This window comes from Moschus berezovskii, chromosome 27 (assembly GCF_049115385.1).
Source record: "Moschus berezovskii isolate FMDL1 chromosome 27, NW_MosBer_1.0, whole genome shotgun sequence".
In the NCBI taxonomy this organism is placed as follows: Eukaryota; Metazoa; Chordata; class Mammalia; order Artiodactyla; family Moschidae; genus Moschus; species Moschus berezovskii.
In genome coordinates this window covers 17119948-17147026 of record NC_142486.1, presented here as the reverse complement: position 1 = coordinate 17147026, position 27079 = coordinate 17119948, and the positions used below count along the sequence as shown (strand labels likewise).

General features: G+C 51.3%; 1 protein-coding gene across 1 annotated transcript in view; it reads right to left on the bottom strand.

The window, feature by feature from the left end:
* Positions 1-27079, bottom strand: part of GTF3C1 (general transcription factor IIIC subunit 1) — a 78388-nt gene that overhangs the window by 34465 nt on the left and 16844 nt on the right. Inside the window, exons 6-12 of the mRNA XM_055409732.2 lie at positions 25428-25551; positions 10500-10652; positions 8854-8969; positions 7447-7762; positions 6701-6915; positions 3578-3714; positions 2331-2484 (exon numbers count right to left, since the gene is read on the bottom strand). Coding sequence (XP_055265707.2) covers positions 2331-2484; positions 3578-3714; positions 6701-6915; positions 7447-7762; positions 8854-8969; positions 10500-10652; positions 25428-25551 — 1215 coding nt within the window. The remainder of the gene's footprint in view (positions 1-2330; positions 2485-3577; positions 3715-6700; positions 6916-7446; positions 7763-8853; positions 8970-10499; positions 10653-25427; positions 25552-27079) is intronic.

The window sequence follows — 27079 nt, the reverse complement described above, 5'->3', positions numbered from 1 at the left end:
ATTTACCCTTACAGTTTCTGGCACCCAAATCCCTCAGGCACCCAGCCATAAAGCTCTGCCATTGTTAACATGCTGCTCTGACGGCTGAGGAATTCTGGCCTGGAAACGGAGCAGTCTGCCCTGCGGCCCCCCAGCTGGTTGTCATGGCCCATTGGTCCCTGCTGCTACCTGGGAGGTGGCTCCTGACACCCCGCTCCTGTGAGCAGGGCGTCTCCCACAGGTGCACGGGAATCCTAAGGGCTTCCATCTGGAAGAGGAAAGCGGCTTTCATTAGTCTCCCCTCGCTGAGCGTGCGACTGGGGGGACTCCTGCCAGCTGTGCCTCCGCACACACTGGCAGAGGATTTAGGGCTGCCTGTGCTGGTTTCGTGTTTCCAAGGTACTGAGGTTCAACAGGAAGGTGGTGATCACTTCTCGAGCCCTAACCAGGCTGATGGATGGACATGACTTGGTGGGGCTGAGCAGCAGAGTGGGGGTGTGACAGCTGTACAGGGGGTGGCAGTCATGCTGACCTGGACCCAGGGGTGTCAGCTTCCTCTGACAGAAGATGGCAAGGAAAGGTCTGCTCAACAGGGAACTGCGGCCAGCAGGCTTCCTGCCCAAAATGGCCTGAGAGGGTGGATCACAGGGAACCAGTGGCCACATCTGGGCAGGGGCTCCACCTTTTCTGTTCCTCACTTGGGAAAAGGGGACCCCTGCACTGCCCTGCCAGTTCTTTTTTTGTGGTTTTGTGAGGTTCAGGTGAGGTTAAAATAAGTTAAGCAACACCTCAAGAGAATCTGAAAGCCTGGGGTCAACACACAGCACTCCTGGTTCCCCACTCTTCACAGCCAAATGGCCCAGCCACCCTCCCAAAGGCCCCCGATGGACAGAGGGAGATGCAGGAGCAATGGCAAAAGGCAGGCGCCGGGCAAAGCGACCCCAGCCAGCGAGGCTCCAGCAGAGCAGAGGGCCGCCTGCCAGCAGCCCACGCTCTGGGTGCCAAAGTGCTACTGAGAAACTCAAGCTTATTCTAGAGGCAGATGTACAATACGGTGGCCCTTTCCAGCTGGCAAACAGGTTACTACAGTGGTACCCTGTGGCACAAGGTCCCCGTACTGGGCACAGATCATCGGCGCTTACCTGGGACACGCACTCCCCATCCCCAGCTCCTTGCCCATTCCCTTTGGGACCACCTACTGGACATGGCACCAGATGGGCACATGGGACATGGTGGATATCTATATATCTCTATAAACACAGACTCTCTCGACTCCTAGACAGGGTAGATATTCCCGCTTGCAGCAACTGTCCTGGGAAGGCTGCACATCTGAAAGACCTGCTCCGGGAAGATCAACAGAAACTTGAGGTGGTGCTGCTGACTGGCTGGGCGACTGTCCCCCTGGTGAGAGAGGTCACAGCCCAGGACTTCTGGCCATGCTCAGGGGGACGAGAGGCAGGCTGGCTGGGGATGGGCACGGGGCAAGGTCAAGAGGGCTCAGAGCAGGTACGAAAACTGATGAGAGTTGCCAACTCAGAATGGTAGAGACGGAGTTTCCGAAGCTACTTTTTGGGATTGCTCTGTTTCTCAAATTTTGAAGGTCTCAAAAAATAAGATAAGTAAAAGAAACCCTAAATGACCTTGCCAACTTAGTCAGAAAACAAAACATCAAAGCACAGCTTTCTTAAGGCAAGAGATTTAAAACGTTGTCAGAAAAAACGTCAGGGAATTGCAAATGCTCGTCCCTGGAGCACCATTCCCTCTGGTCCCCATGCCTAGCCGGGTGTCTCGAATGACTCTGACCCTGAAAAATTTATGCCTTTGAATATGTGCAGAGCCGCTGAGATGCAGCTGCTACGGGTAGGGCTCCAAACTTTAAATCTTACAGAAATAGACAGATTGGGACAGAAGAGATCTATTGTCCTCACTGGATGCCCCGGCGGGGAATGCTCACTGACTCGCTGCCACCGTTTCCCCTGGAATGTGTTTTTTGCACATTTCTGTGGATAATGTGCTTGCTGCTTAGCCTGAATTTTCCACCTTCTAAGTGTTGCCTAATTTCTCCCAGTGTTACTCAACTGAACTTGGATATGCCTCCCTTTCTCCTCCCCTTCGAGGCCAGCTGTGGGGCTGGGCCCCTGCCTTGGGCTCACACAGCCTGCGTCAGGCAAATTACTCTTCTTTTCCGTTTCTGGCTTCCACAGGAAGTTGGGATCAATCCCCTGCTGCCCCAGTGAGGAGGTATGATGGGAAATTCCAAGTCATCAGCAACAAAGGAACAACCCGGGCACCAACCAGGATGTGAGAAGCTGGTAAGAAAACACCCAGCTTGCGCGGTGGTCGTGTGATACCTTCTTCTTGATGCCGTCCTGAATGACCGTCGTCCGATACAGCCTCAGCAGACCTTCCTCGGACAGGTTCTGCACCAGGCGGATGATGGATTTCTTACAGCACTTGGTGGACACGCCTTCTTGCTTCTCTTGATCCATGATCATCTTTTGAATTCTGCGACACCACAAAAGAAGCCGTTTAACAGTCATAGTCTCAACGTGGAAGGCCAGTCTCAACCCCAGCAACTGACGCCTGCCTGATGGGATCCAGCCTAAAGTGGGGGAGAATTACAGGGTGTTTTGCTGCTGCAAGGATGGCTTCTTAAGATGGCAAAGATCATCTCTCTCTGAGATAAATGGGTTAGCTAAGGACAGGCCACCATTCACAGCCGCTTCATGTTATGAAACTTTCACCAGGAACTGAAGAGATGATATGATTTGTGACAACGATGGCACTGAGTCTCCATGTTAATTCAACATCCAGCTAAGGAATGGCCCAGTTTATCACCATCGACACCCTCAGCTCTGAAGCTCTTTTGATTCTCCTCCTCCTCCATCTCTCTAGCCCTTACAAAGCCATTGTGGCGATGTTTCAAGATCACCAGTCACAGAACGGTGTGGTCAGATGGGGCCTCAGGAAAAACCAGCTCCACGCCTCTGTGCCCAGGGGAGGAGACACAGCCAGCAGTATCTGCAGGTGGCCCCCCCTCCCCTAGTGAGGGGACTCCCGTCCTTGACTCAAGGGTAAGGCTCCTTCCAATCAAGAGGCTTTGCTCTCGACTGCCCAGAAGCCCAAGTATGCTACCCAGGACGCAGTGCTATCAGTAGGTTAGAAGGACCAAACCAGAGAGCAGAGCCTCCCCTGAACCTGGGACACGGAAGCTCCACGTGTCCCTTTTGCTTTCGCTTTCATATGTTTTGTCTGAACAAAAGGCTCCATGGAGGCTGACGCTATTACCTGCCTAAGCTTCCTCTCACCCTGCCCTGAGCACAAATGTCGAAGGACGGGGCAGGGCAAACGCCCCTCCCCGGGACCTCTGTTTCCTGCTCCACTGTGCTTTCCCTGTCCAGAGTATGGGCAGATACTCTTCAGTGCCTACGCTTTTCAGATCACACAAGCAGATTCTAAATCTTTTCTACCGCAAAGCGCTCCTGTGAGAATCTATCCAGAAGAGGGATGCAAATGCCTCCAGGTCCTCTCTGTGGGTGGCGATGACTCCCACGGGCTTTATTGTTAACGTAAGGCAGACAGACAAGCTACTCCTTACGTGAATAAGCTCTCGATTAAGCGGAGATTGGTGACGGCCTCTATGATCAGATTCCTGCGCTTCAGCAGTCGGTAGGTCTCGTGGGGCTTGTCTTGGCCTGGGCCATGCTTCCCTGCCTTCTGGGAACCACCGCTCTCCTAGAACAGAGACCGAAAGAGAATTAAAAACAACAGACTCAGCCAGGCTTGGGGGCCAGACACCACGCCTGCTGGTGTGCTTTCCCTCTTTACCGAATTCTACACCACGTTTCAAGAAACAAAGTCAAGAGGATCATAGCTCCCACAGGATCCCACTACCCCACTATCTCAGTGCTTTGAAACAGCACAGGCATGCCAGAGGTTTATGAAGGTCAGCTTCTTTCAGAACAGAAATCAAACACATCCACTCCAGCCCTTTCTGGGAAGGGGACCAGCTCACTCAGTTTTGACTTGCTTCTTCCACAGTGGAAGGAAGGAAACGGACAGACTGAACCCAGACTCCTTATGGTCACTCTGTGGGGCTTTCTTCATTCAAGCCTTGTTAGTAAGCTTCCCATTTTAGGGAAGAGGAATCCAGGGCTTCTGGAGGTGAAATGACCGGACAGGGTCCCTAAGGGAGTGAATGCACGCCAGGATGGGCTTCTGCATCCACGTCGAGGAAGCCATGGGCAGCCTCTCCAGGGACATAAAGTAGACAGAGAGGCAGCTTCTGAGCGAATCAGGATGAGCAGGAGAGGACAATGCAGAGAGGAGGGCAGACGGGTGCCCTCCCCACCTGCCACCACGCCCACACCTCGCTCCCTGCCTCCTTTCAGGAGCTCAGACCCTGACCTTGTTCCATCTGCCCTCAGATCACTTACCCTAAAGCCCAAATCTGCACCCTGCAGGGAAGGGAAATCCCAGCCCCAACACATTCCTGGAAGATCCCTCGGCACAACTCAGGGCCTGCTCTGCTGCACGCCCTTCTTGCTTGCAGCAGCACTTCCAGGGGAGCGAGAGCACGGAGAGAACACGCTTGGGCAGGGGCCCCACCACCGCCCCACTGCCACTGACGCTCCGGGAGGGGCTCACCGATTTCCCCAAGCAGGTGGGGCCTGAAGGGAGAGTGACTCACAGATCCAAGAAGGGGCCCAAGAGTGGCAGAAAGACTGGCTCTCTCCTCTATTTCAGAGAAAACATTCTGCAGAAAACCATGTTAAAGAAACCTGCCTGCTTTCCACGCGGCTGCCAGGGAGCAAAGTGAACACATGCTTTACCAAGAGACCTCCAGACAGGGCGGCTGCTGCCCCTCTTCTCAGCAAGTAGACAAAAAAGAAGGACGAGGACTCTGGGGACAGACTTCTAAGAGGAAAACAGAGCTGAGCGAGGACCTGCAGCGCCTGCAGGGAGCGTGCTGCTAGGGACACGAAGACCTGAAGAGGAGGTGCACAGAGCGGGGAGAGGGGAGGGCGGCAGGGAGACCCCCAGGAAACTGGTGGGCCCCACCTGCCGGCAGGCCCAGGTGCCTCAGGTGGAGACAAGACCAATCACGACTTGAAAAAGAGTCATAGCATCTGATGATAGGATACGGCTAGAAGGTTCGAGCAAATGCCACAGAAACCCCTCACTCTCTACCTTACATCCCACCTCACCCCTGCTTGCTGTAGGGACAGGGCCCAAGCTCAGGCTTCCACGCCAGAGACAGAGAGAGACAGAGAAGCAGGGAAGGGTGGGAGCTGCAAATCCACGGGTTCTAATCTCCATTCTGTCATTAGCTGAGCAGGCAAGTCCCTCCATCCCCGGGGCTTTGCTCGCCTCCTCCAGGCCCAGACCCGGCTTTTGCTGTCAGGGCTGCTGTGAAGCCAGAACCAAACAGCAGCAACAACACCGAGCCACGCTGGTCCCCAGTCTGTCCTGTGCCAGACGATGCAGGCACCGCTGGCCGTTACCCGAGGCACTGCCAGGAGACCGAGGACAGCGCTGGGGGCACTGAATCACTCAATGACAGAGTTGTTCCTGGGTCAGCTGCCTTTTCATCCCTCTAACAATACAGAGGAAAAAGTATTGGTTTGACTCTTTAATGCCATGGATGCAACAGGATCTGACCAGAAAGAACTAAAAAAGCTTTGTTTTTACCAGACCTATTTTATGATCATTTTCTTTTTAGGGCAAATGATATTAACTTTTCATCTAAAGCAGGGCTGAATTCAACCCCAGCACTGCTGACGCTCTGGGATGGATAACTCCACTGTGGGCTGTCCCGCACAGTCTATGACATTTCACAGCCTCCCTTGCCTCTGCCCACAAGACGCCAGTAGCACCCTCTCCCCACTGTGACCACTGACAACGTCTCTATGTGCGTGCTCAGTCGTTTCTGACGCTTTGCGTTCCCATGGACTGTAGCCCATCAGGTTTCTCAGTCCACGGGATTTCCTAGGCAAGAATACTGAAGTGGGTTGCCACTTCCTTCTCCAGGGGATCTTCCCGGCCCAGGCATTGAACCTGTGTCTCTTGAATCTCCTGCATTAAGACACTTCCAAATATTCCCTGGGGGACAAAACAGGCCCAGAGTGAAAACCATTGATTTAAAGTAGCCATACATGGACTTCCCCCGTGGTCCAGAGGTTAAGAATCTGCCTCGCCATGGAGGGGACTCGGGTTCAATCCCTGGTTGGGGAACCAAGATTCCACGTGCTGTGGCACAACTAAGCAGCGTACTGTAACTCCTGAGGTCACTCTGAAGCCCGCATGCCACAACCAAAGATCCCGCAGGACGCAACTAAGATCCGGTGGAGCCAAGTAAATAAATATTCAGTTCAGTTCAGTTCAGTCACTCAGTCGTGTAAGGGGAAAAAAAAAGCAGCCATACACATTTTCCCTCCAAAATAAATGTAAATAAAAAGAGTATGTTGTGACAAATGTCAAAGTTCTGCACATTACAGGTGATTCCTGGTCAAGGCAGGCTACATGACGGTGGTAGGTAAATAACACTGCATTCCTTTCCGTGGAGCCCTGCCCCCTGCCCACCCCCCAGGCCTGAGCACGTGGCCTTTCCACTGTTACTGATTTTGTTGTTGCTGTGATTCATGAGCACAGAAAAGAGAAGGCTGATGCCCGTCTGCCACAGGCTCCTTCCTGGAGGAAATGGCCTTCCCGTGGGACTCACCTTGGAGTTTTCAAGCCTGACCTCTTCGATCACAGCAATGTCGCCACTGTGACTGTCCACGCAGTGGGGGCCCAAGGACATGCCGAGCTCTGAGGAGCCGCTGGTGTCCAGGTTGTCCCCGCCAAAGGCGCCCCGAGAGGCTCGCTCCTCGGCGGCTCCCGGGGAGAAGGATGGCTGCTTCTTCAACGGGTGGAGGTTGATGACCTTCCAGCCCCCTGTGGCGGAGGACAGGCTTAGATGGGATGACCGTGGCCGCAACAGAGGGAACATGAGAGGGGCCACCCCTGCTCAGCTGCCAGGTCAAAGGAGCCCACGTGGTCAGTTTAAGACGAGGAGGGTGGGCCAGCAAGCTACCCCTCCCACTGTGACGCCCCCACCCCTGATTTGCAATTCTGTCATCAGTACCAGCATCCACACGTCTAAGAAACGTCTTCCATAATTTAACTAAAATCCTGAGTGATTACATAGATTGTTGGAGGGAAACGGAGAGAGGAATTTTAGGGAATTCCATCCCTTTAATAGTTAAAATATAACAAAACATGGGCGAAGGAGAAGAGACTTGACAGCAGCCTGGAGACAGACCACACGAGGCTCTCTTTAGCGTAAGATTAAGTGATGCGTGTGACACCAACAGGTCCCTTGTTGGCACAGCACCCAGGCCACCCTCAGGTGTCCGCTGGACTGAATGTCCCCAGAGCCAGACTGAGAGTGTACACCCCTCCCGCCCCCACCCCGAGCGCCCCTACCCTTGTTCGGGGTGGAGTGGTGAGGCTGGGTCCTGAGACCACCGTTCGAGAAGGACCTCGTGTCCCGCGGAGCTCTCCTGCCTTTTCTCTTTCTGCTGCCGCCGCCGCCCTCCTCATCACTGTCCAACTCGGAGAGGAAAGCATCCTCCCCCTCGGGCAGCAGGGACTCCTCCTGCACCGAGGCCAGGCTCACGGTGGTCAGCAGCTCGTTGCGCGCCTTCTCCCTCTCGTACTGCCGGCTCAGGTCGCTCTCCTCCGCAAACACGCATGAGATGTACTTGGTGGTCCGCTGCCGCCCTTCATCTTCCATGAAGCCCTGGGCGGGGGACACAGTGTGTCTAAGACACCGCAGAGGACACAGGGCCACCCAGACCTTCAGGCGACAGGGGTTGGGGGGTGGGGGGCTGGCAGTGTCTGTTTGCTTATCGTTCCTGCCTTTCCCCACGCCTCCTCCATCTCTTGCCTGCACCCCAGCTCAGCTCCTCAAGATGCTCCCTCCTGTCTACCAACCCTCAGCTCCTTCTCCACAGGAAGCAATCGTGACTGTGTGTCTGCTCTAGGAGACCCTGAGCCCCTCGCTGGGCAGTGCCCTCACCTGGCCTTCCACAAACTCCCAGGCCTGGGATGGGACTAGGCTCATGGGAAACAGTAAACAGAATTCGACAGTTTCTAACTGTTGTCAAGACGCAGAGTCAGAGCCTGGGGGTCTCCAGCTCTGTTCAGCCACTGCCATGGGGATTGGGGGTGAAGCTGACCTACTCCCTTTTGTCTTCTAGAACAGGGGGAAGGGGCTTTCTGCCCGTAATGGTAGAAAGGGTAACACTTTCCATGTACCAACCACACGCCAAGGACAGGGCTAAGCACTCTGCAATCATTAGTTCAACGGTTAACACTGCTGTCCAGCAAATGGCCAAAAAGCTGGCAACAAGGGAGTGAGGCATACAGGGTTGAGACAGCAGGTCTGGTCCCGAAGGGGGATCCCAGGCCCAGTGAGCCAACTCGGTGCCCCCAGGACCCAGGCCAGGGACACAAGAGGGAGGGTGGGGTGGGGACTGAAGGCTGGGGGTACCTGCTTTATTTCAAGGGGTACTTGGAGGCGCCAGCCTCAGCTGACTCCCCACAGGGGAATGGGGGGGAGGGTGCCTGCTCCCCAGACTGTAGCATCTCCTGCTAACTTTTTAATGCTGATGACTCGGTCAATTTTCAGAAGTTGAAAACCAACAAAATCCACAGCGGGGAGAGGGGGCCATGCTGGTGGGCTGCATTTGGCCCCCTCCCCGGCAGCCATTTGCCCCCTTGATGGAGACCTGGGCTCCTGACCGTCTGAGACAGCCCTTTAGAACCATTCCGCGCACGCATACACACTCCCGAAGACAATGAACCACGCAGGATGACTCACGCTGTTACCTTGACAACTTTGAATCTCTGAAGGAGACGGCACAGCATTCTGGCTTCCAGCTTTCCCACGTTCATAGCCACTCGGATTTCAGCCTGGGAAATGCCTTTCGTGCCTCGGCGCTCAACTGCGAGAAACAATACACTTGACCCCCAGCCTCCGCCACGGAGCCCCTCTGCACAGGTCGGGTCAGCTCCCACCCACCTTTCCTAAGCGCGGACATTTCAATGCAGGGAAACTGACAAACAGAATAAGACACCCCGCCTCCCCTCTCCCTCCGCTCCCAAGACTCAGAATATTCCAACTCATGCTCATTTCTAAGCGCTCCCTATCTGACCCCTCCATGTCAAAGCTGTAAATGTCAAGCAATCGAGGCCTGATCCACCGAGTTCCAGGGACGCTGTTTTTCTCTTGTGGCGGGAAGTGTTTTCACATGAATGAACTTTCTCAGCTAGATTAAACTGAGCCTTTTTAAAAAAGCATGGAAATAATTTTAATGAAGAACTTTTTTGTTTTCCTGTCTTTCTCGGTAGACTCAGAGGTACCATGGACACAGATTACTGTATTACCCTGTAACAGCTGCCGGACAGCAGGGGCTAGGGAGGAAAATAACCCTATTTGGCCCTGTAATAAATGACCAGTGGGCAACTGTGCAATTATTTGCTCTGTCTGGTACGTCAACCCCTGCCCTGCTACACGCTGGGCTATTACTGGATTTGCCTCTAAAGAACTGTTTCAAATATACTCAGAGATTGGGAGGCACCCGTGAGGTGGGGGTAGGGGCAGGCAGGAGTCCCTCCAGTAAAATACAGCAACTATAGGGCAAATTTTGGGGGAAAATTCTGCACTGTTCAGAAAGAATTTCTCTTTCCTTTCCTGACGGGTCACACATGAGGCCGCTAGGCAAAGCCAATCTGAATGAAGGCAGTTTTGCCATATTTGTTGTCCGTGCATAAAAATTTAAACAGCAGAATGCAAAGAAGTGACCAGCATGTGCTCCTATGTTGAACTAGCAACTTGCTACAACCAGGGATGAAAGGGTTAGGACAGTTTTACCCCCAAACTGTGTCCAAGCAGTGTTGAAGAAGCCCTCCCTATAGGCTGTGCTGATTCGCCCGGTGGCTTCGTACCTGCTGATGGAACCAGACTGCCTGCAGCCCCTCACAAGCTACTCTAGACACGCGCCCCTACAGGGGACCTGAGACCACAGATCTACGGCACTGGGTCGCGGCTGCCTTACACAGATGTTAGGGAAGTAATCCCCAGCCTGCAATGAATGATCCCAGGCCAACTTTAAAAGCTGGAAGGTGACTCTCAAATCTTTGAATAATAATAGTAATAGTTAATTGCTTCCATGCTCCCTGTGCACACCAGATGTTTTAATCCTACTCGTTCAGTCGTCCTATGTGCCAGGGGTGATAATGGCCCCATTTTACAGATGAAGGAACTGAGGCTCAGAGACCCTGCTAAAGTCTATAGCTGGCAGACAAGGGGCGGAGCAAGGGTTCAGACTCAAAGCTGACCCCAAAGTCGAGGGAAACGACTTTGCTCCCCGATGGAAGACATTCTGCATAGCAGGGCCCTCATTCGACCTGAGACCGAAACGCGCCTCAACCCAAAGCTCGGGACCCAGAGCAGGCGCGCGGACGGGGCCTACTGAGCTCGTAGGTCTGCGTGAGCATGTCCCGCTCCAGCACGACGTCCACCGGAGGCACGCCCTTGGGGATGACGTCCTCGTCCTCGTCCTCGTCGTCCACCTTCCGCTTGAACTCCTTCAGCAGTCTGAGGCAGCGCACCATGACATCGGTCCCTGGGGACACAGACACGCAGCCTCACAGTGACATACTGGCACGGCTTCGGCAGAGCCAGGGCCCCCGAGCAGAGGCCACACGTGGCGCCGAGTTCCGAACATGGAAAACTGCATACCTGGGAGCACGAGACCTGAAAACTGACTCTACAAAGCTGCTTTTTTTTAAAAAAATATATAACCAGAAAACAAAGAAATGCAAGTGAAAGGAAGGATGAAACGCCGTGTTACAGCCTATTAAATAAGCAGCAGCCTCTGCTTCAGACAAGCTCCAACGACTGCAGGAAACATGCCTGTGTTTTCCCATCACCTACCACCCCACTCCGAATACTGTACGGAACGAAGCAGGCCCGCTTGCACGGTATCGCTGCAAGGATGAAATACGTCTTCTCCCTTTTAAGCCAATACCCACACCACCACGGCTTCCCTGGTGGCTGGGCAGTAAAGAATCTCCCTGCCAATGCAGGAGACGTGGGTTTGATCCCTGATCCTAGGAAGATCCCCTGGAAAAGGAAATGACAACCTACTTCGGTATTCTTGCCTGGGAAATCCCATGGACAGAGGAGCCTGGCGGGCTACAGTCTATGAGGTCACAAGGAGTCGGGCACAATTGAGACACTAAATGACAAGCCACTCCTCAGACACCTGCCAGTCCCTGAGGCTGGTCTAAGCCCTCCCGTGGGCCAGTCCTCATCATGGCCTTATGAGATGGGCTACCATTCCCATTTCATACTTGAGAACATGAGGAACTAAGGGACTGGCCCAAATCCCACCCTCAGAGGAGGTGAGGAACTGGGATTTATCAGGCGGTTCAGCCTCGGAGCCCGGGCCCTAAATCTTTGACCACATACGGCCCCTAATTCAAAGATATTCGTGTGACCAGGAGCTGCCCACGTGAGAGGGGGCTCGATGAAGCGCCTAGGGCAGGCAGATGGACACGCTCTCAGGCAAGAGCTCAGCGTTATTTCTTTTACACTTTTATAACTTCCTTAAGGGCTTAATTAGCCAAGAAAAGATACACAGAACAGCCCTCAAAATAAGTGGAAGTGGAAGAAGAGAAACGCTGCAAGTACTCCCGTAGCCTCTGAGACACCAAAAGGCAATGCTCTCTGCCGTCAGCCTTCCGCTCCTCACGCCAAGGCGGTAACTGGGCTCACGGGCATCCGCAGCCAGAGCCTTCTCCTGCCAGCATAGCTGCCTCCTCTGCTGACAGCCAGGAATAAATGATGCTCAGAGGGAGGGTGGGGATGAACGCGCTCCCGGGTCGGGCACACGTGGTTTCAACCTCAGCTCTGCAACTCTGGGCAGATGATCTGCTGTAGCTGTTCCCCACTTAGTAAAATGAGGTGACCATGCTCTCTGCCTCACACACTGGCGTTAGCTTGACCTGAGATAACGTCTGTACTTGGCATGGAGCTGGCACAGAGCCATCACTTAACACTAATGCCCAGCTCTTGCCGTGGGCCAGGCACTTTGTGCTGAGTGTTACATAAATTAACCCATTTCCCAAGATTCTAGAGTTTTTCATGGCTCAGAGAATCTTGATTTTGATTATTAAAATCCCTTCAGCTCCTGCTTGCCATTTTTTAGGGAGACTGTTCTAGAGCACAAGTCAGCTAACGGCAAAGCCGCAGGAACCAGAGCAAGACCGGTCAGCACACCTGTGCTGATGAACGTGGCCTCTCATTCCACGTGAGCTCCACGAAGGCTTCCTGCAACCACCCTGGAGGCACGAGCCTGTTGATGATAACCTCTGACCCCTGGGTGCAAGGTGTTCTTTCCAGGAACAAAAAGCAAGAGAAAGAGAATCGACCAGCTCACTGCACACGCTTTCAAATCCACAAAGTTCTAGGCATTTCAGACACAAAAAAACTTTCGTGGTGTGTATGAAAGTCAGCACTTGCACACACGTCTGTCAACAACTCAGGATGGGCACCAACTTAGCAGGAAAAGAGCCTTAACTGACACATTCTGAAGACCCAGAAAGGAAGAACAGAATCTTTACTGAGCACTCTGGATGAGCCGGGCACTGCGCTAGGTCCTTTCGGAGACTATTTTACTTAATCATCTCCTGGCTTCTGCAAGTTATTGTTGCCGTCCGAAGGAAAAAAGGAAACTGAAGCTCAGAGGGCTTGAGGGATCTAAGGGGCCTTGGACCCAGCAAGTGGCCTTCCTTACACACCTGGCCACCTGGTGGGGTGCAAATTTCACATTTCCATCAGAAAGCACTGTTCCTTGGAAAGGAAAACCAGAGTGGCTGTGGCATGGAACCAGAAGCTGTGTGCCTCACATTCTCATCCGTCCCCTTAGCAGAGCGGTATCCTGCTAAGCAACAAAAGCAAGAGGAGCCCAAGACAGACTTCCTCTTACAGGGTCACAGACAAAGCAACATCCTCCTGCTAAGTCAGGCAGATGTTATGTAAATTCAGAGTGCTACCCCCATCACCCCACCAACACCCTTCCCTGAATGGAGCCGGGCTGGTCAGTGATGGGGAGTCATTCAGATAACCTGGGAAACTGAAATCACAGCAAGCCCATAGGACATCCGGAGGAGACGGACGTGCCCTGGGAACCTGCAGAGGCAAAGTACTAGTTGCTCACTTGTGTCTGACTCTCTGTGACCCCGTGGACTGTAGCCCACCAGGCTCCTCTGTCCATGGAATTCTCCAGGCAAGAATACTGGAGTGGGTTGCCATTCCCGTCTCCAGGGGATCTTCCCAACCCGGGATCAAACTCGGGTCTCCTGAATTACAGGCAGATTCTTTACCATCTGAGCCACCAGGGAAGCCCAGCAGAGAAGCCTGACCAGAGATGGAAGGACAGCATCGGGGGCAGCGCCCAGAAGGACGGAGGAGGGGCTGCAGCCCATAGCCAGGGTGAGAAGCGTGCGCTCTGGAGTCAGTGTCGGGTCAGAACCTGCCTTTGGCACTTACAGGCTGGACCAGCGCAGAGCCCTGGGCCTCAGGCTGCTCAGCTATACGATGGGGACAAGGACAGTACCTTCCTCACAGAGTGCTCAGTGAGTAGTGCTTGCTACTGCTTTATCAACACTCATCACAACCTCTGAAAAGCACAGCTTGGGGGCACAAGTGTGAGACCTAGTCACCCGGGCGGGAAATGTCAGGAGGCTGCTTGGGGCCTTTCGATTTGATTTCACGGCATTTATTCTGTGATGGGCCCACGACACAGAAAGAGGGGTGAGACAGGGTTCCTGCCCCTGCAAAGGGCATGTCTCAGAGACACAGATGTCAGGGAGCACGGCAGAGGGTGCTGCGGCTTCTCGCAGGCCTGGGTGTGTACTCTGGCTCTACTGCGGACCAGCAGTGAACCTCGTCTACAAGACAGGATAATTCTACAGCGTGTCTACACTACCCAGGGGTGAAGACTAAGGGGGAGAATGCGTGGAAGTGCTCAGGGCATGCTATCTGGCTGGATGACTACAGAGGAACTGGCTACGAAGTGCTCAGGCCTCTGCTTCCAGAACACACAGAGCCGGAAGACAAGAAAAGACGCAGGACCGGGCTACACAGGGGGAGAGAGAGAGGAGGGGGCATGTGGGTGGGACAGCAAAGGACACAGAAGAATGATCTTTGCAGAACAGGGCAGGCTTTCCAGGCAGGAGGAGGGGCAGCAGCAAAGGCGTGGAGGTGGGAGAGGACAGTTTGGAAAGGGGCTGAGGTAGGGGGAGGAATGAGGGTGAGAACCACGAGATTCCAAAGGCTGCTAAGCCAAGCAGAGATTTACGGTTCACTCTGCGGGAAGATCCCCTGGAGGAGGGCATGGCTACCCTCTCCAGTATTCCTGCCTGGAGAATTCCATGCACAGAGGAGCCTGGTGGGCTACAGTCCCTGGGGTCACAGAGAGGCAGATGAGACTGAGCACCTAACACATTCACTTTTTCACACCGCAGGCATCCCAGGTTACCCTGGATGTGGAGGGCGGCCTGGAGGAAAGAAGGCCTGAGGGATGAGTCTCCTGCCCTGGGGGCTTCAGCTGTGGCTCGGCCCCTTCCTCGCCCCCTTCCACTTCCTCTCAGGGAGGGGGAGGCGGCAGAGGGACCTGATGGCTAAGGGCTCAAGAGCCACACTTGCTGAGGTCATCGCCGCCCCTCCCCCCACCCCTCCCCGCCCCAGCACATCCCAGCTCTATGACCCCAGGCAGGCAATCTGTGCTTCAGCTTCTTATCAGTGAAAAGAGGAGCATGAGCAGCACCGAGAAGATGCTGCGATAAAAGGATCAGAGTCTAAGAACTGACCCTTGGCTCATTGGCCCGGCACATTGTCTCCATGGGTCTTCCACCCCACCCCACCCCTGACCACGAAACGGCTAACAAAGTGCAGGCTCTCCCCCAGCCCTTTCCTCCCCTTTTTCACGTCCTACGAAGAATCACCAGAGTCGAAGGTCTCTCTGGGTCGCTGTGGGGTCCTGACAACACCGGCGTGGGAACCTGCGGAAACGGCCTCGGTCCGGAGGCTCAGTCATCACTCAGTGCCGGGTGCGAGGACCACCTCCTCAACCTCTGGATGGATGGCTTAGGTCCCCAAAGCTCTTTGAACGTGACTGACAGATGGAAAGGCCTGGGTAAAAACCACGGTGCTGAGCAGGATGGCCACAGTGGGCCTTTTCTGAGGGCTCTGAACCGGGCACAGTTCAAGAATGAAACCCCACCGCGCGGCGCAGCCACTCAGTCACTCAGCCCCCTTGCAGCCCTCCGTGGCCAGGCTGCTCACCTGCAGGCAGCCCCGTGCTCACAAGCCCAGCACTTGCCTCGGGGCTCTCCAAAGCACGGGGAGCCTTCCTGTCTCATCCCCCAACCTCAAAGCCATCAGTGGCCTACACCACAGAAAGTTCTGGAAGGACCACATCGACCCCCTCGGCAAGTCTACTGCTGTCTGTCCCTGTCTGACTCTTCGGGATCCTGCCCCAGCCCCCTACCTGCCCCCAGCCCGCTCTTCCACTGCACGGCCCAGGCAGGCCCATCTTTCTGCTCATGGGGGTCAGTGGAGAGGCCAGCAGGTTTGAGCCCCTGTTCCCTTCTGGGGGGACAGAGGAGATGGAGAAAAGGACTGGCTCCCCCTATGGGCGCCCCCTCGGGAAAACCGCCTCCACCCCTGGGTGAAGTCACCCAAGGCCCAGAATTTAAGTCACAGGATTCTACTCCTTTCTCTCCTCTTTTAAGTCCTGCCTTTAATAGTTTTTTTCTGCTATATTAGAAGGTCTGTTTCTTGTGTCTTAATTATTAATGATGGTAATTACTCTTCATAGTTTAGCTAGTGCCCTTTAATCAATCTTGTCACTTTTAAAGAAATCACCATTTTTAACTAAACTGTTTTTCCCTCTAGTACGATTCATTGTCTCGGCTCTAAATTTCCCTGACAATCTTCTATTCTTTTCATGTTTATGCTCACCCTCTATCCTCTCTGTTTCTGATCTCCATCCTTTTTAATTCCAGTTTTCTGGTTTCAAAGCTCTTTAAAACTTTTACATTTATTTTATTGCATTTTAATCCTTCCTGGTACGGCTCATTTCTCTTTTTTCTTAGCTTGTATACTTTAATCCTACTGTAACTTTTAAAATGTCCTCTTTTGCCATTTTAATGACCATAATTTAGTTTGCTATACCTTGTCAGAAGTGTTTGCTGGATTCGGCTTTTTTTTTTTTAATTGTAATTTTAACAGCTTTCTTGAGACATAATTCATATGGCACACAATACACCCATTCAAACTATGCAAGTCAATGTGGTTTTTTTTTTTTGGGGGGGGGTGCTTTTTAAAATTTATTTTATTTTTAATTGGAGGATGATTGCTTTACAATGTCCTGCTGGTTTCTGCTGTATATCAACATGAATCAGTCCCTGGTATACATGCGTCCCCTCCCTCCTGAAACTTCCTCCCACCTCCCACCCCACCCCACCCCTCTGGGTTGTCACAGGCTGAGCTCCCTGTGTTACACAGCAACTTCCCACCAGCTATCTATTTTACATATGTGTGCACGCATGCTAAGTCACTTCAGTCGTGTCCAGCTCTGCGCGACCCTATGGACAGCAGCCCACCAGGCTCCTCTGTCCACAGGATTCTCTAGGCAAGAACACTGGAGTGGGCTGCCATGTCCTTCTCCAAGTTTACATATGGTAATGTATATATTTCAATGCTGCCCTCTCAATTTCTTTCACCGTCTCCTGCCCCAGCTGTGTCCAAAGGTCTGTTCCCTATGCCTCTATTCATGTCCAGCAGACAGGTTCAAGTCCATTTTTCAGTGTATTTCACAGGTGTGCACACCCGTCGCAGGTCAGTTCTAGAACACCCGCATCCGGCCTTTAGCTGCCACCCCTCTGCGCCCCACTGCGGCCTCCAGCACTTATCGTCTACTTTCAGATCCCCTGTTCTGGACTCTCCCCTAAAAGGAGTCACAGAGGAACGGTCTTGCGTGACTGGCTTCTTCCTCTGAATGGTCTTGGCACTCTGGCTGAAAGTCAGTTGACCACAGAAGTGCGGGTTTATTTTTTTGGCTGCACTGCATGACATGCAGTATCTTAGATCCCCCATCAGGGATCGAACCTGTGCTCCCGACAGTGGAAGCACGGAGCATTAACCAACCCTGGATGGCCACGGAGTTCCCCATGTGGCTTTACTTCTCACTCTCAGTTCTATCCCATCAGTCTCTAGGTCTATCCTCGTGTCAATAAGTACCATGCTGTCTGGATTACTGCTGCTCTGTACTAAGTTTTGAAATTAGGATGTATGAGACCTCATACTGGAGTCTTCTTTTCCAGGATTGTTTTAGCTTTCTGGGTACCCTTCAATTCCATATGAATTTTAGAATTAGCTTACCAGTTTCTAGGTGACACTTCCCAGGTGGGGAAGGTGGAAAAGAACCCGCCTGCCTATGCAGGAGATGCAGGTTTGATCCTTGGGTCCCAAAGAACCCCTGGAGGAGGGCATGGCAACTCACTCCAGTATTCTTGCCTGGAGAATCCCATGGACAGAGGAGCCTGGCAGGCTACAGTCCATGGGGTCGCAAAGAGTCAGACACAACTGAGCATGCACACACACATCAGATTCTGATAGGAATTGTGTGGAATCTGAAGATCAGTTTGGGAAATAGGGGCATCTTAACAAGGTTAAGTCTTCTGACATAGGAATAGGGGATATTTCCCATTTACTTACATCTTAGATTTCTGTCAACCATCTTTTACAGTTGTCAAGTATATGTTTTGCATTTAATTATTCCTGTCTTATTCTTTTTGATGCTATTGCAAACAGAACTGCTTTCTTAATTTCACTTTCAGATTGTTCATTACAAGGGTATAGAAATAGAACTGATTTTTATATAACGATCTTGTTCTGTGATCATGTTGAACTTGTTTTTCTATTTTTGAAGACTTGTTGGGTGACAACTTAGGGAAGAGCCCACATCATAAACAGGGAGGTAAAGATGCTAAGACACTTCTTCACAGTTGGACTCACCTTGCCACTGAACCTGGAAACCCGCTAAATGCCTGCCTCAGTCATTCAGCCCCAGGGAACCCAACTTCTGTTAACTGCTTCCGACTGTGACCCTTTTCCGAGGATTACAAAGTTAACTTCTATTTCTCCTCCCTTCTGTTCTCAGCACAATTTAATAAACACAGAATGACTGCTAAACACTTGGAGAGAATAATCCAAATTTGCAAAACAGATCAGTTCAGGGTGAATGTTTCCATTACCGAGGTTTTCTTGCTTTTGCAAAACAGGTCACAGAGGCTTTCTGTAATGCATTTGAAATATGCCAAAATCCGAACTCTGTTTATGGGCTTTTAGAAACAACTTGTATATATCCAGGCACACCTGTAAATTTACATGAAGCAATACATCTTCTTTATTTATTATTTAAGTCTTGCTTACTCCCTAACAGCTGGGAGGAAAGGTTTTATGTTAATTTTGCAAACTGGGAGGACATAGTTCAAGGCAGGAAAAGACTAAAATTGTGCAGTTATCCCTTATCTCTTGCATTAGGAAAGTCACTGAAAGGACACCTAATTCCCTAAACATTTACTTAGTACCTGCTCTGCTTCCCTGGTGGCTCAGATGGTAAAGAACCTGCCTGCAATGCAGGAGACCTGAGTTCGATCCCTAAGTTGGGAAGATCCCCTGGAGAGGAAAACGATTACCCACTCCAATATTCTTGCCTGGACAATTTCATGGACAGAGAAGTCTGGCAGGATAGGGTCCATGGGGTTGCAAAGAGTCAGCCAGAACTACAGGACTAACACTTTCACTTTCTACCCTGTTCCCAGCAGACAATGCACAGGTGTTGGCTTCTCTGGTGACCCAGACAGTAAAGAATCTGCCTGCAGTGTGGGAGACCTGGGTTCGATCTCCAGATTGAGAAGATCCCCTGGAGGAGGGCATGGCAACCCACTCCAGTATTTTTGCCTGGAGAATCCCCATGGATGGAGGAGCCTGGCGGGCAGAGTCAAGACTCGACTGAGCGACTTAGCACAGCACAGGCATTAAGGACAGAAATATTGTGAGGGGTGGGGCCACCACCCTCAAGGAGCTCATGACTTAGTTGGGAAAAAAGTCACACAGATAAATAACAGGGGAAAGGAGGGGAAGACTGTCCCAGAACCTGCACAGCTGACAAGATACCAAGCAGGGCCCCGCGGGCTCCTGGACACAAAGCCTTTCTGTGTCCCCCATTTCTCTGATTACAGGAAACATCCTTCATTCGGCCTCCAAGACATTCCTTGAATTCCAAAAGGCTTATCCAAGCAGGGGATGAAACAAAGACTAGGGAGAAACAAAGAGTTAAGAGCAGCCTGGGGGCGAGGTTCTGTTTCCTCATCAACAGATACACACAACCACGTCTTCAAATGCCCTCCAGGTGGGAGTGGTTACCAGGACGGCATGCTGCCCACAAGCACGGAGACCCAGACCTGCTGGACCTGAGGGGTGCTGATGGCGACTCCTACTTGTGTGCTTGTCGTGTCCAACTCTACAACCTCACAGACTGTCACCCGCCAGGCTCCTCTGCCCATGGAAGTTTCCAGGCGAGAATACTGGAGTGGTTTGCCACTTCCTTCTCCAGGGGATCTTCCTGACCCAGCGACTGAACTTGCAGCTCTTGTGTCTCCTGCGTGGGCAGGTGGATTCTTTACCATTGTGCCACTCACCTCTCCATCAGAAGAATGCAAGCCCTTCACTGCCTTGATCCATATCACCAACCCCCGACCACAAGCCTTGCCCACAAGACCTCTCCCTGTTCCCCAGGGAAGAGGATATAGTTCTTGAGGAGCCAGCATACTATGTTCCTTCTTTGCCTGGCAAAGAAATAAAGCCACTCTTTCCTTCTCCTCCACAACTCTGTTTCCCCATATTTCTGTTTAGCATCAGTGTAGAGAGACAAGGTAACGGCATCACATATGGGCATGAGATGAGCCTCCTGAATGGTCAGAAGGGGCTCACTGAGTGTGTGCATGACAATCTAAAAACGCTGTCATCTCATCAGCTTAGGTATTTGCCCTCTTAACCTTACAATTGCCATCCTTAGTACCCAGTCGGCGCTGTGAGTCCTGCTCACCCTTCGTCCTGGCATTGGGCCTCAGGAAATGAGGGTCACTCATCTTGTGACGTGAACACACCTTGAAGCTTCAGGCAGATAACATACCAGAGTGAAGCCGCTGTGGGTTACACAGCAGAAAACAGGGTGCCCTTGGTCAATGGGGAAGGTGAGTCCTCTAGACAGCGGGTGGCACCTCTCTGCCTCGCTAACTGCTACTAAAGAAAGGCAGTTCAATGTTGCCTGGTTTTATTTTTAGAGAGACATGGGAAGTTTGACTTTGTAGGTCAAATTTCTGATTTTTAAATGCCAACAACTATAGTTAAAACAAACTCCATGAGGCCAACAAAATACACTGCCAGAGGTGGCCTAAAGGCCTTGCTCTGGGTACACTGTCTCCTGTAAGTCCCATAACACTCTGGAAAGAAGCTGTAGTATTATTCCAGATAATCCTGATGAGGAAACTGAGGCAGAGAGCGGTCAAAACTCAAAGGAAATTCCAGTAGGAAGTGACAGGACAAGAATTCCAAACCAGGCTGTCTTACATCAAAGTCCATTCGGGTATCTGTTAGTTTCAAGGGGCAAGTTTGAATTTCTAGGTGAGACCATGAAGGGGGCAGGTACAACTTCTAAGAGAATGACATAGCCCATAGACATGACATAAAATTATTAGAATCAACTAGGTGCAAGGTCGTCTTCCACTAGAACTTCTGCCTCGGTACAACGTTTATCAGCACGCTAAATGACACACCAGAGGAGCCATGACCACAAAGGTCAAAAAGGGGGCCGTGGCTCAAACCCTGGAAATCCCCACTTCTTCCCCCAAATAGCAGGAACACGCCTCCCATTCATTAGCCTAGGTAACTACTCGCCCCTATAAAAACTGACAAACCTATACCCTGGTGCTTCTCTTGCCTCCCAAGATGGCCTACACTCTGTCTATGGAGTGATTCCTCCCTGAATACACCTTTTTTCACCTTATTATGGCTCACTCTTGAATCCTTTCCCATGGTGAAGCCAAGAACTCATATTGGTGACTGTCCCAGGGACTTGGATGTGATCCGGGATGTAACCATGCTGTCACACCCCAGTCTCTTTCCTGTAACACACGGACCTCAAACCATGGAGAAATCCAGCAAAATAAATAAATAAATAAATACATGTATGTATTCACATATATATTTAAAGCTATTTTTTTCTTAGATTCATCTTATATTTAATGCCTCTCTTTGAATGTGTGTGTTAGTCGCTCAGTTGTGTCTGACTCTTTGTGACCCCATGGTCTGTAGCCCACCAGGTTCCTCTGTCCATGGAATTCTTCAGGCAAGAATACTACAGTGGGTTGCCATGCCCACTCCAGGGGATCTTCCCAACCTAGGGATTGAACCCAGGTCTCCCGCACTGCAGGCAGATTCTTTACCGTTTGAGTCACTTTACCAAAGTGACTTTCTTTCAATAGGTCAGGAAATAAAAATGCTTATTAGAGCCATGCTGCTGCTAGTCACTTCAGTTGTGTCCGACTCTGTGTGACCCCATAGACAGAAGCCCACCAGGCTCCCCCGTCCCTGGGATTCTCCAGGCAAGAACACTGGAGTGGGTTGCCATTTCCTTCTCCAATGTGTGAAAGTGAAAAGTGAAAGTGAAGTCACTCAGTCGTGTCCGACTAGTAGCGACCCCATGGACTGCAGCCCACCAGGCTCCTCCATCCATGGGATTTTCCAGGCAAGAGTACTGGAGTGGCTTGCCATTGCCTTCTCCGATCAGAGCCATAGGTCACGCTATTTTCAGCATTCAGATAATCCTACTGCCAAGGCAAATGCTAGGTGGAAAAACCTAGCACACCTCTCAGTTCCCGGAGCCTTTTCTTGCCTGCTCAGGAGCCAGTGGAACTTCCTACTTTCCTGCCTACCAAAGGCTGATGCTCCCCACTCCTTCCCTTGAGGAACTCCAGTCATGCAACCAGTCACACATCTACTTGGCCGAAGACACTTAAAAGATGACGTCTGCTCACGGGGGGCTTCCCTATCTCCAGGGGCTTCTGGTTTTTATACACCTGTTGTGTGGTCATATCTGTGTGTTACCATCTCCTTCATAAGACTGTCAGACACAAGGAAGTCAGACAGGGTGGGCAGTGATTCCAGGAACTGAACAAGGAAGTACAGGATGGGCAGTTCAGTCACTCAAAAGGCACACCTCCTCCCTCCTGCAGGCACTGAGCTCTGGTCTGCCCTCACTCAGCACACGTTCTCCAGAGCTGTCAGCAGTCTCCCTAGGTTACTTGCTATGCTCCGAGTTTTTAAAACTATACACCTTTTAGTTTTAACTGGTGTTTGTATCTTTTTCCCCCATTTGCTTGGTTTTCTCTGTACAGATCACTAATACTCAGAATCACTGTCAGCATACGACTTTCCCTACACACGTCCACAGGCACGAGGCACCTAATGCCTGGCATGGACTCCTGCCCTCCTAGTGTCTGTCATGATGATTTCCCTTCATCATCTCCCCAGGGCTCCCCTTGTCCCCGCTCTTTCTGGACCCCATGCTTTCCTGTCTCCCGGCTTGTTCTGTCATTTGATGGCATACATCCTCCTGGAGCCTCCTAAAAGGGAACTTGGAAGATGAGATGAATTGTTTCCAATCCACTTACATGAAAATGTTCTCACACCTTGTTGATGGTAAAGGTGAATAAAGATTTCCAAAGTAAAAGTCCATCCCTTTCAGAAAGTTGACGGTGCTGCTCCAAGGTCTCCAGCTTCTGTTACTACTGGGGAAGTCGGATATCTCCTCTCTGGAGGCTCTTCAGCCCCAGACTTCTGAAGGGTCAGCCTGTCAGATCTTGGTGTGGGTTTCTTCATGTTCACCATGCTAGACGTCTGCGGGGTCTTTTGATCTAGAACGTGACTTCTTCAGATCTGGGAAAAATCCCATGTCTGTCATTTCCTGTCTGTCATCTCCTCCTTTCTACCGTCCTGAAAACACTCTCTTCCTCCGCCCCCAACTCAAGCCCCAACTGTGTGGCGGTTGGATCTTTTAGGCTCAGCTTCGTATTTTCAACTGAACTCTCCTGTTTCTATCCTGGGGAGATTTTCTCACCTTTCTCTATCCTTCCTTTCACTAAATCTTTCATTGCAATGTGCTGTGCTCAGTCACTCAATCGTGTCCAACCCTCTGCAACCCCACTGACTGTAGCCCATCATGCGTCTCTCTTCATGGGGATTTTCCAGGCAAGAATACTGTAGTGGGTTGCCACGCCCTCCTCCAGGGGACCTTCCTGACCCAGGAGTCGAACCCAGGTCTCCCGTACTGCAGTGAAAAGTGAAAGTGAATCATGTTTATTTCTAAGGACTCTTTTTAGTTTCCTGCACGCCCCTCCTTTATTTATAGCCTCTCACTCTGGTTTCTTGGCTGCGGCATCTTCTCTTCTCCCTTCGTCTTCCCCTGCTCCTCACTTTGCTTCCATTTCCTAGGTTAATTCGTGTCTCTCACATTCATGTTAAGAGTTCTCAGCTGCTTGGGAAAACAGTAAAATGCTGCATTAAAATATATTAAAAGACCTGGGTTTTGCAGGCTGGGGAGGAGGAAAGGGGAGAGAATGCCAGTGCGTGGACTTCCACGAAGGGCGAGCAGGCACAAGCTGGCTACTGTACCAGGAAACCCCTAAATTTCAGGATCTAGCAAACTTTTTCTCTTGGACTAGTCAGTTTCTACAGAAAAGAATCCTCCAGCTGCTGGCCTCGGGGACTGTGTAAGCTTGGCAGCGTGTTCCAGGAGCCACGGGGGAATGCAGTGAGAACTCCCACCTCACAGTGTATGGAGATTACACATCGCCTGTCATCAGCTCTGTACCCTGTCTCCAGCTGCGTCTCGTGTCTGAGAGTCTCGAAAGCCTCCAGTGCATCTTCGCGCTTAAAAACCTTATTTACTTGTCTACGTATGGCTGCAGTGGGACTGCAGTGCTCCCTGCGGGCTTTCTGTAGTTGCGGCAGCAGGACTTCCTCTCTGTCGTGGTGAACAGGCTTCTCACTGCGGCGACTTCCCCTGTGGAGGCACATAGGCACTAGGGTTCGGGGGCTTAGCTGCTCCTCAGCAGGTGGGATCTTCCCAATGTGTCACCTGGGTTGGCAGGTGGATGCTTAACCACTGGACCACCAGAAAGTCTCCAGTGCATCCTCTCTGGAGGTACGTCCAAGGAGTGAGGATTCACTGGAGGTGCTAAGGAGGAAAGACTGCTGAGCCACAAAGTCCAGACCCCTGTCTTTGTGGGAACCAGACTGCTGCCTGCTATAACGAGTAGGGGAGGGGACCTGGGGGGGTGCAATGGCTCTTCATACAGACATAGACCCATCCACCCTGGGGCTTTCAGAGGGCCCTGGTTTATTTCAGGTTTGAGGCTTCCACTGTTGGCTACTGTCCTGCGCAGGCATTCAGCTTTCCATTCTGCTTGGCCAGTTATCACTTATCCATCTGCCTCTGAGCACAAAAAAGCTGACAATCTCCTTGCTGTCAGGTCCTATCCTATTCTCTTTGTACTTGGGTTTATTCCTTTTACATTCCTATGATCGCTAGGGAGGAGCTGGGAAGAGTGCAGATAAACACATCTATTCCTTCTGTCATCTTTTACTGAGAGCTGTGACCCTCAGCTTTTTAAATGACTTTCATTAATCCAGAGGGTTCATGGGATACAAATCAAGAAAAGAGAAAAAGTAAAGGACTAAAGGAGGTTTTTAAAGTTTCATAGTCCATTGTCCTTAGTTTAACTTCCTTAAAAGGTTCAAATCTCACCTGTGCCACTTTCTGATTGCTTAACCTCACGTATGTTACTCATCATCTCTTAATTTTTTTACCTTTAAAATGGTGATAATAACACCTACCATGAAAATGCGATCATGCAACACAGATCAGGTACTTAAAAAATACTGGCTGAAGAATGAATACGAGGATTCAGATAAGAAGAAAAAGAGGAGTATGGTTTCTGGACACCAGGAATGGGAGATGTTGGAGGGACATCCATGTAGACATGTTTGCTGAGAATGAGCACAGGTTTCATTCAGCAAACATTTCCCGAGTGGTTTATATATAGAAGGTCCTAAGACAGGCACTGAGGAATAAAAGAGTTGAAAAAATAACGTGATGTCATCCCACTGCAGGGCAAAATGTGGTAAGAACACAGGCTGGTGCTTAAAGGCGAGAAGTGAAAGCCGGCTGAGCAGCCCAGGGAACAGCTGAGACTGCCTTTACCTTTCTTGGTCTTGCAAGGTCCACGTTCAGGGTGGATCTCTTTTAAGGGAAGAGGCACCACCTTGGCCAGCCCCGCGTTCAGCATGTACTGGTACAGACGCTTGAACGTCCTCTCGCACAGTCCCTGCAACATTTAAACGTGGCGGTTAGGTACGAGCAAGCTCTGTGAAACTACCAGAGGGTCATGTAAATGAGCAAGTGGGGACCCAAGTTAGCTGATGATCTCGAACGAAGAAACACTGGGGGCACCAATGAGGAAATACTGCCCAGCACCTGGTCCCGGGGACAAAGTGAGTCCAGAGCAGTACGGAGGCCACGCTGCTTTTTGATGATGAGACGGGGAAAGAGATTTGCCTGCAAAATCCTGAAAGGATCCACATAAAGGGCTGAGGACAAGGCAGCTGGGGGCAGCATTAGACGATTTCCACCATATACTTTCTCATAAGTGTTTTGGTTTTTTAACCAAGTAATAAGTGTACTATTAATTTCTGGGGGTGGGGCGCCATGCCATGTAGCATGCAAGATCTTAGTTCCCTGACCAGGGATCAAACCCTTGGCCCCTGCAGTGGAAGCGTGGAGTCTTAACCACTGGACCACCAGGGAAGTCCCTACTATTAAATAATTAACAGATATATACAGACATACACACAACTCCCACAGGCAGTGAAAGAGGAAAAAAAAAATTAAAAAACTTTCAGGTTAAAAAAAACAAAAAACCTTTAGGGACTTCCCTTGTGGTCCAGTGGAAAAACCAAAATAACCATATCTACTCCTAAAGCTGTCAGGGTTACCAAACAGCCTGCCACCAGAGCAGGCCATGTGTTTCCATCTACGTGAGTTTTTTTGAAGAAAGTAATTTACTTGCCAACGTTGAAAAGTGAGAGATATCATGTTAAAAAAAAAATGCAACAGATTCTGGCTTCTCTCAGAAAACAGGATGTGGCAACAAGTCCTAGCCTGCGGTTCATCACAACAGTGGCCGGCGGGGGGTGAGGACCAGCCGTTTCGTCAAGACACGCAAGCCTGGCCCGGACGCCCCAGCCTTCCCAGCCATCAGACCCCTTACACGGTGAGGCTGAAGGTCAGTTCCTGTTTATCACCCTTCTTGAGCTGCCTTCAGCTATCGGGAGAGAAAGTGAAAGATTTCTTGAATCCATACTGATGTCAAGAAAAATTTTTTGTTGTTGGCTACACCGCATGGCTTCCAGGAATTCAGGTTTCCCTGGCCAGGAACGGAACATGCGCCACAGCAGTGAAAGCGCTGACTCCTAACCTCCATGCCACCAGGGAACTCCCTCAGATAATTTATACCACCCTCCAGGCCACTACTAGCCATTTGATTTTGCCACCTCTGGACCAGCGAGGCAGGCGATCACCTGAACCAAGGGAGGCGCTGCTAAGAGTGGTCTGTGGCGTCTCCCAGGTTCCCTTTCACACTCTGGGGGGAGAGAGCGAGCGCGTGGCCCAGGGCTGCTGCGGCCGTGTACAAGTGATCACCTCTCAGATGAGCCTGGATGCTTGGCAGCAGAACATATGGTCATACAAAGAAATACAGACGACTCACAGACGGCGCATTCAGCCCCCTGGCACGTAAATGGCAACTATCGTAAATCTAGCTGTGCTCCCAGCACCGTGGAAAGACCCTGCAGACA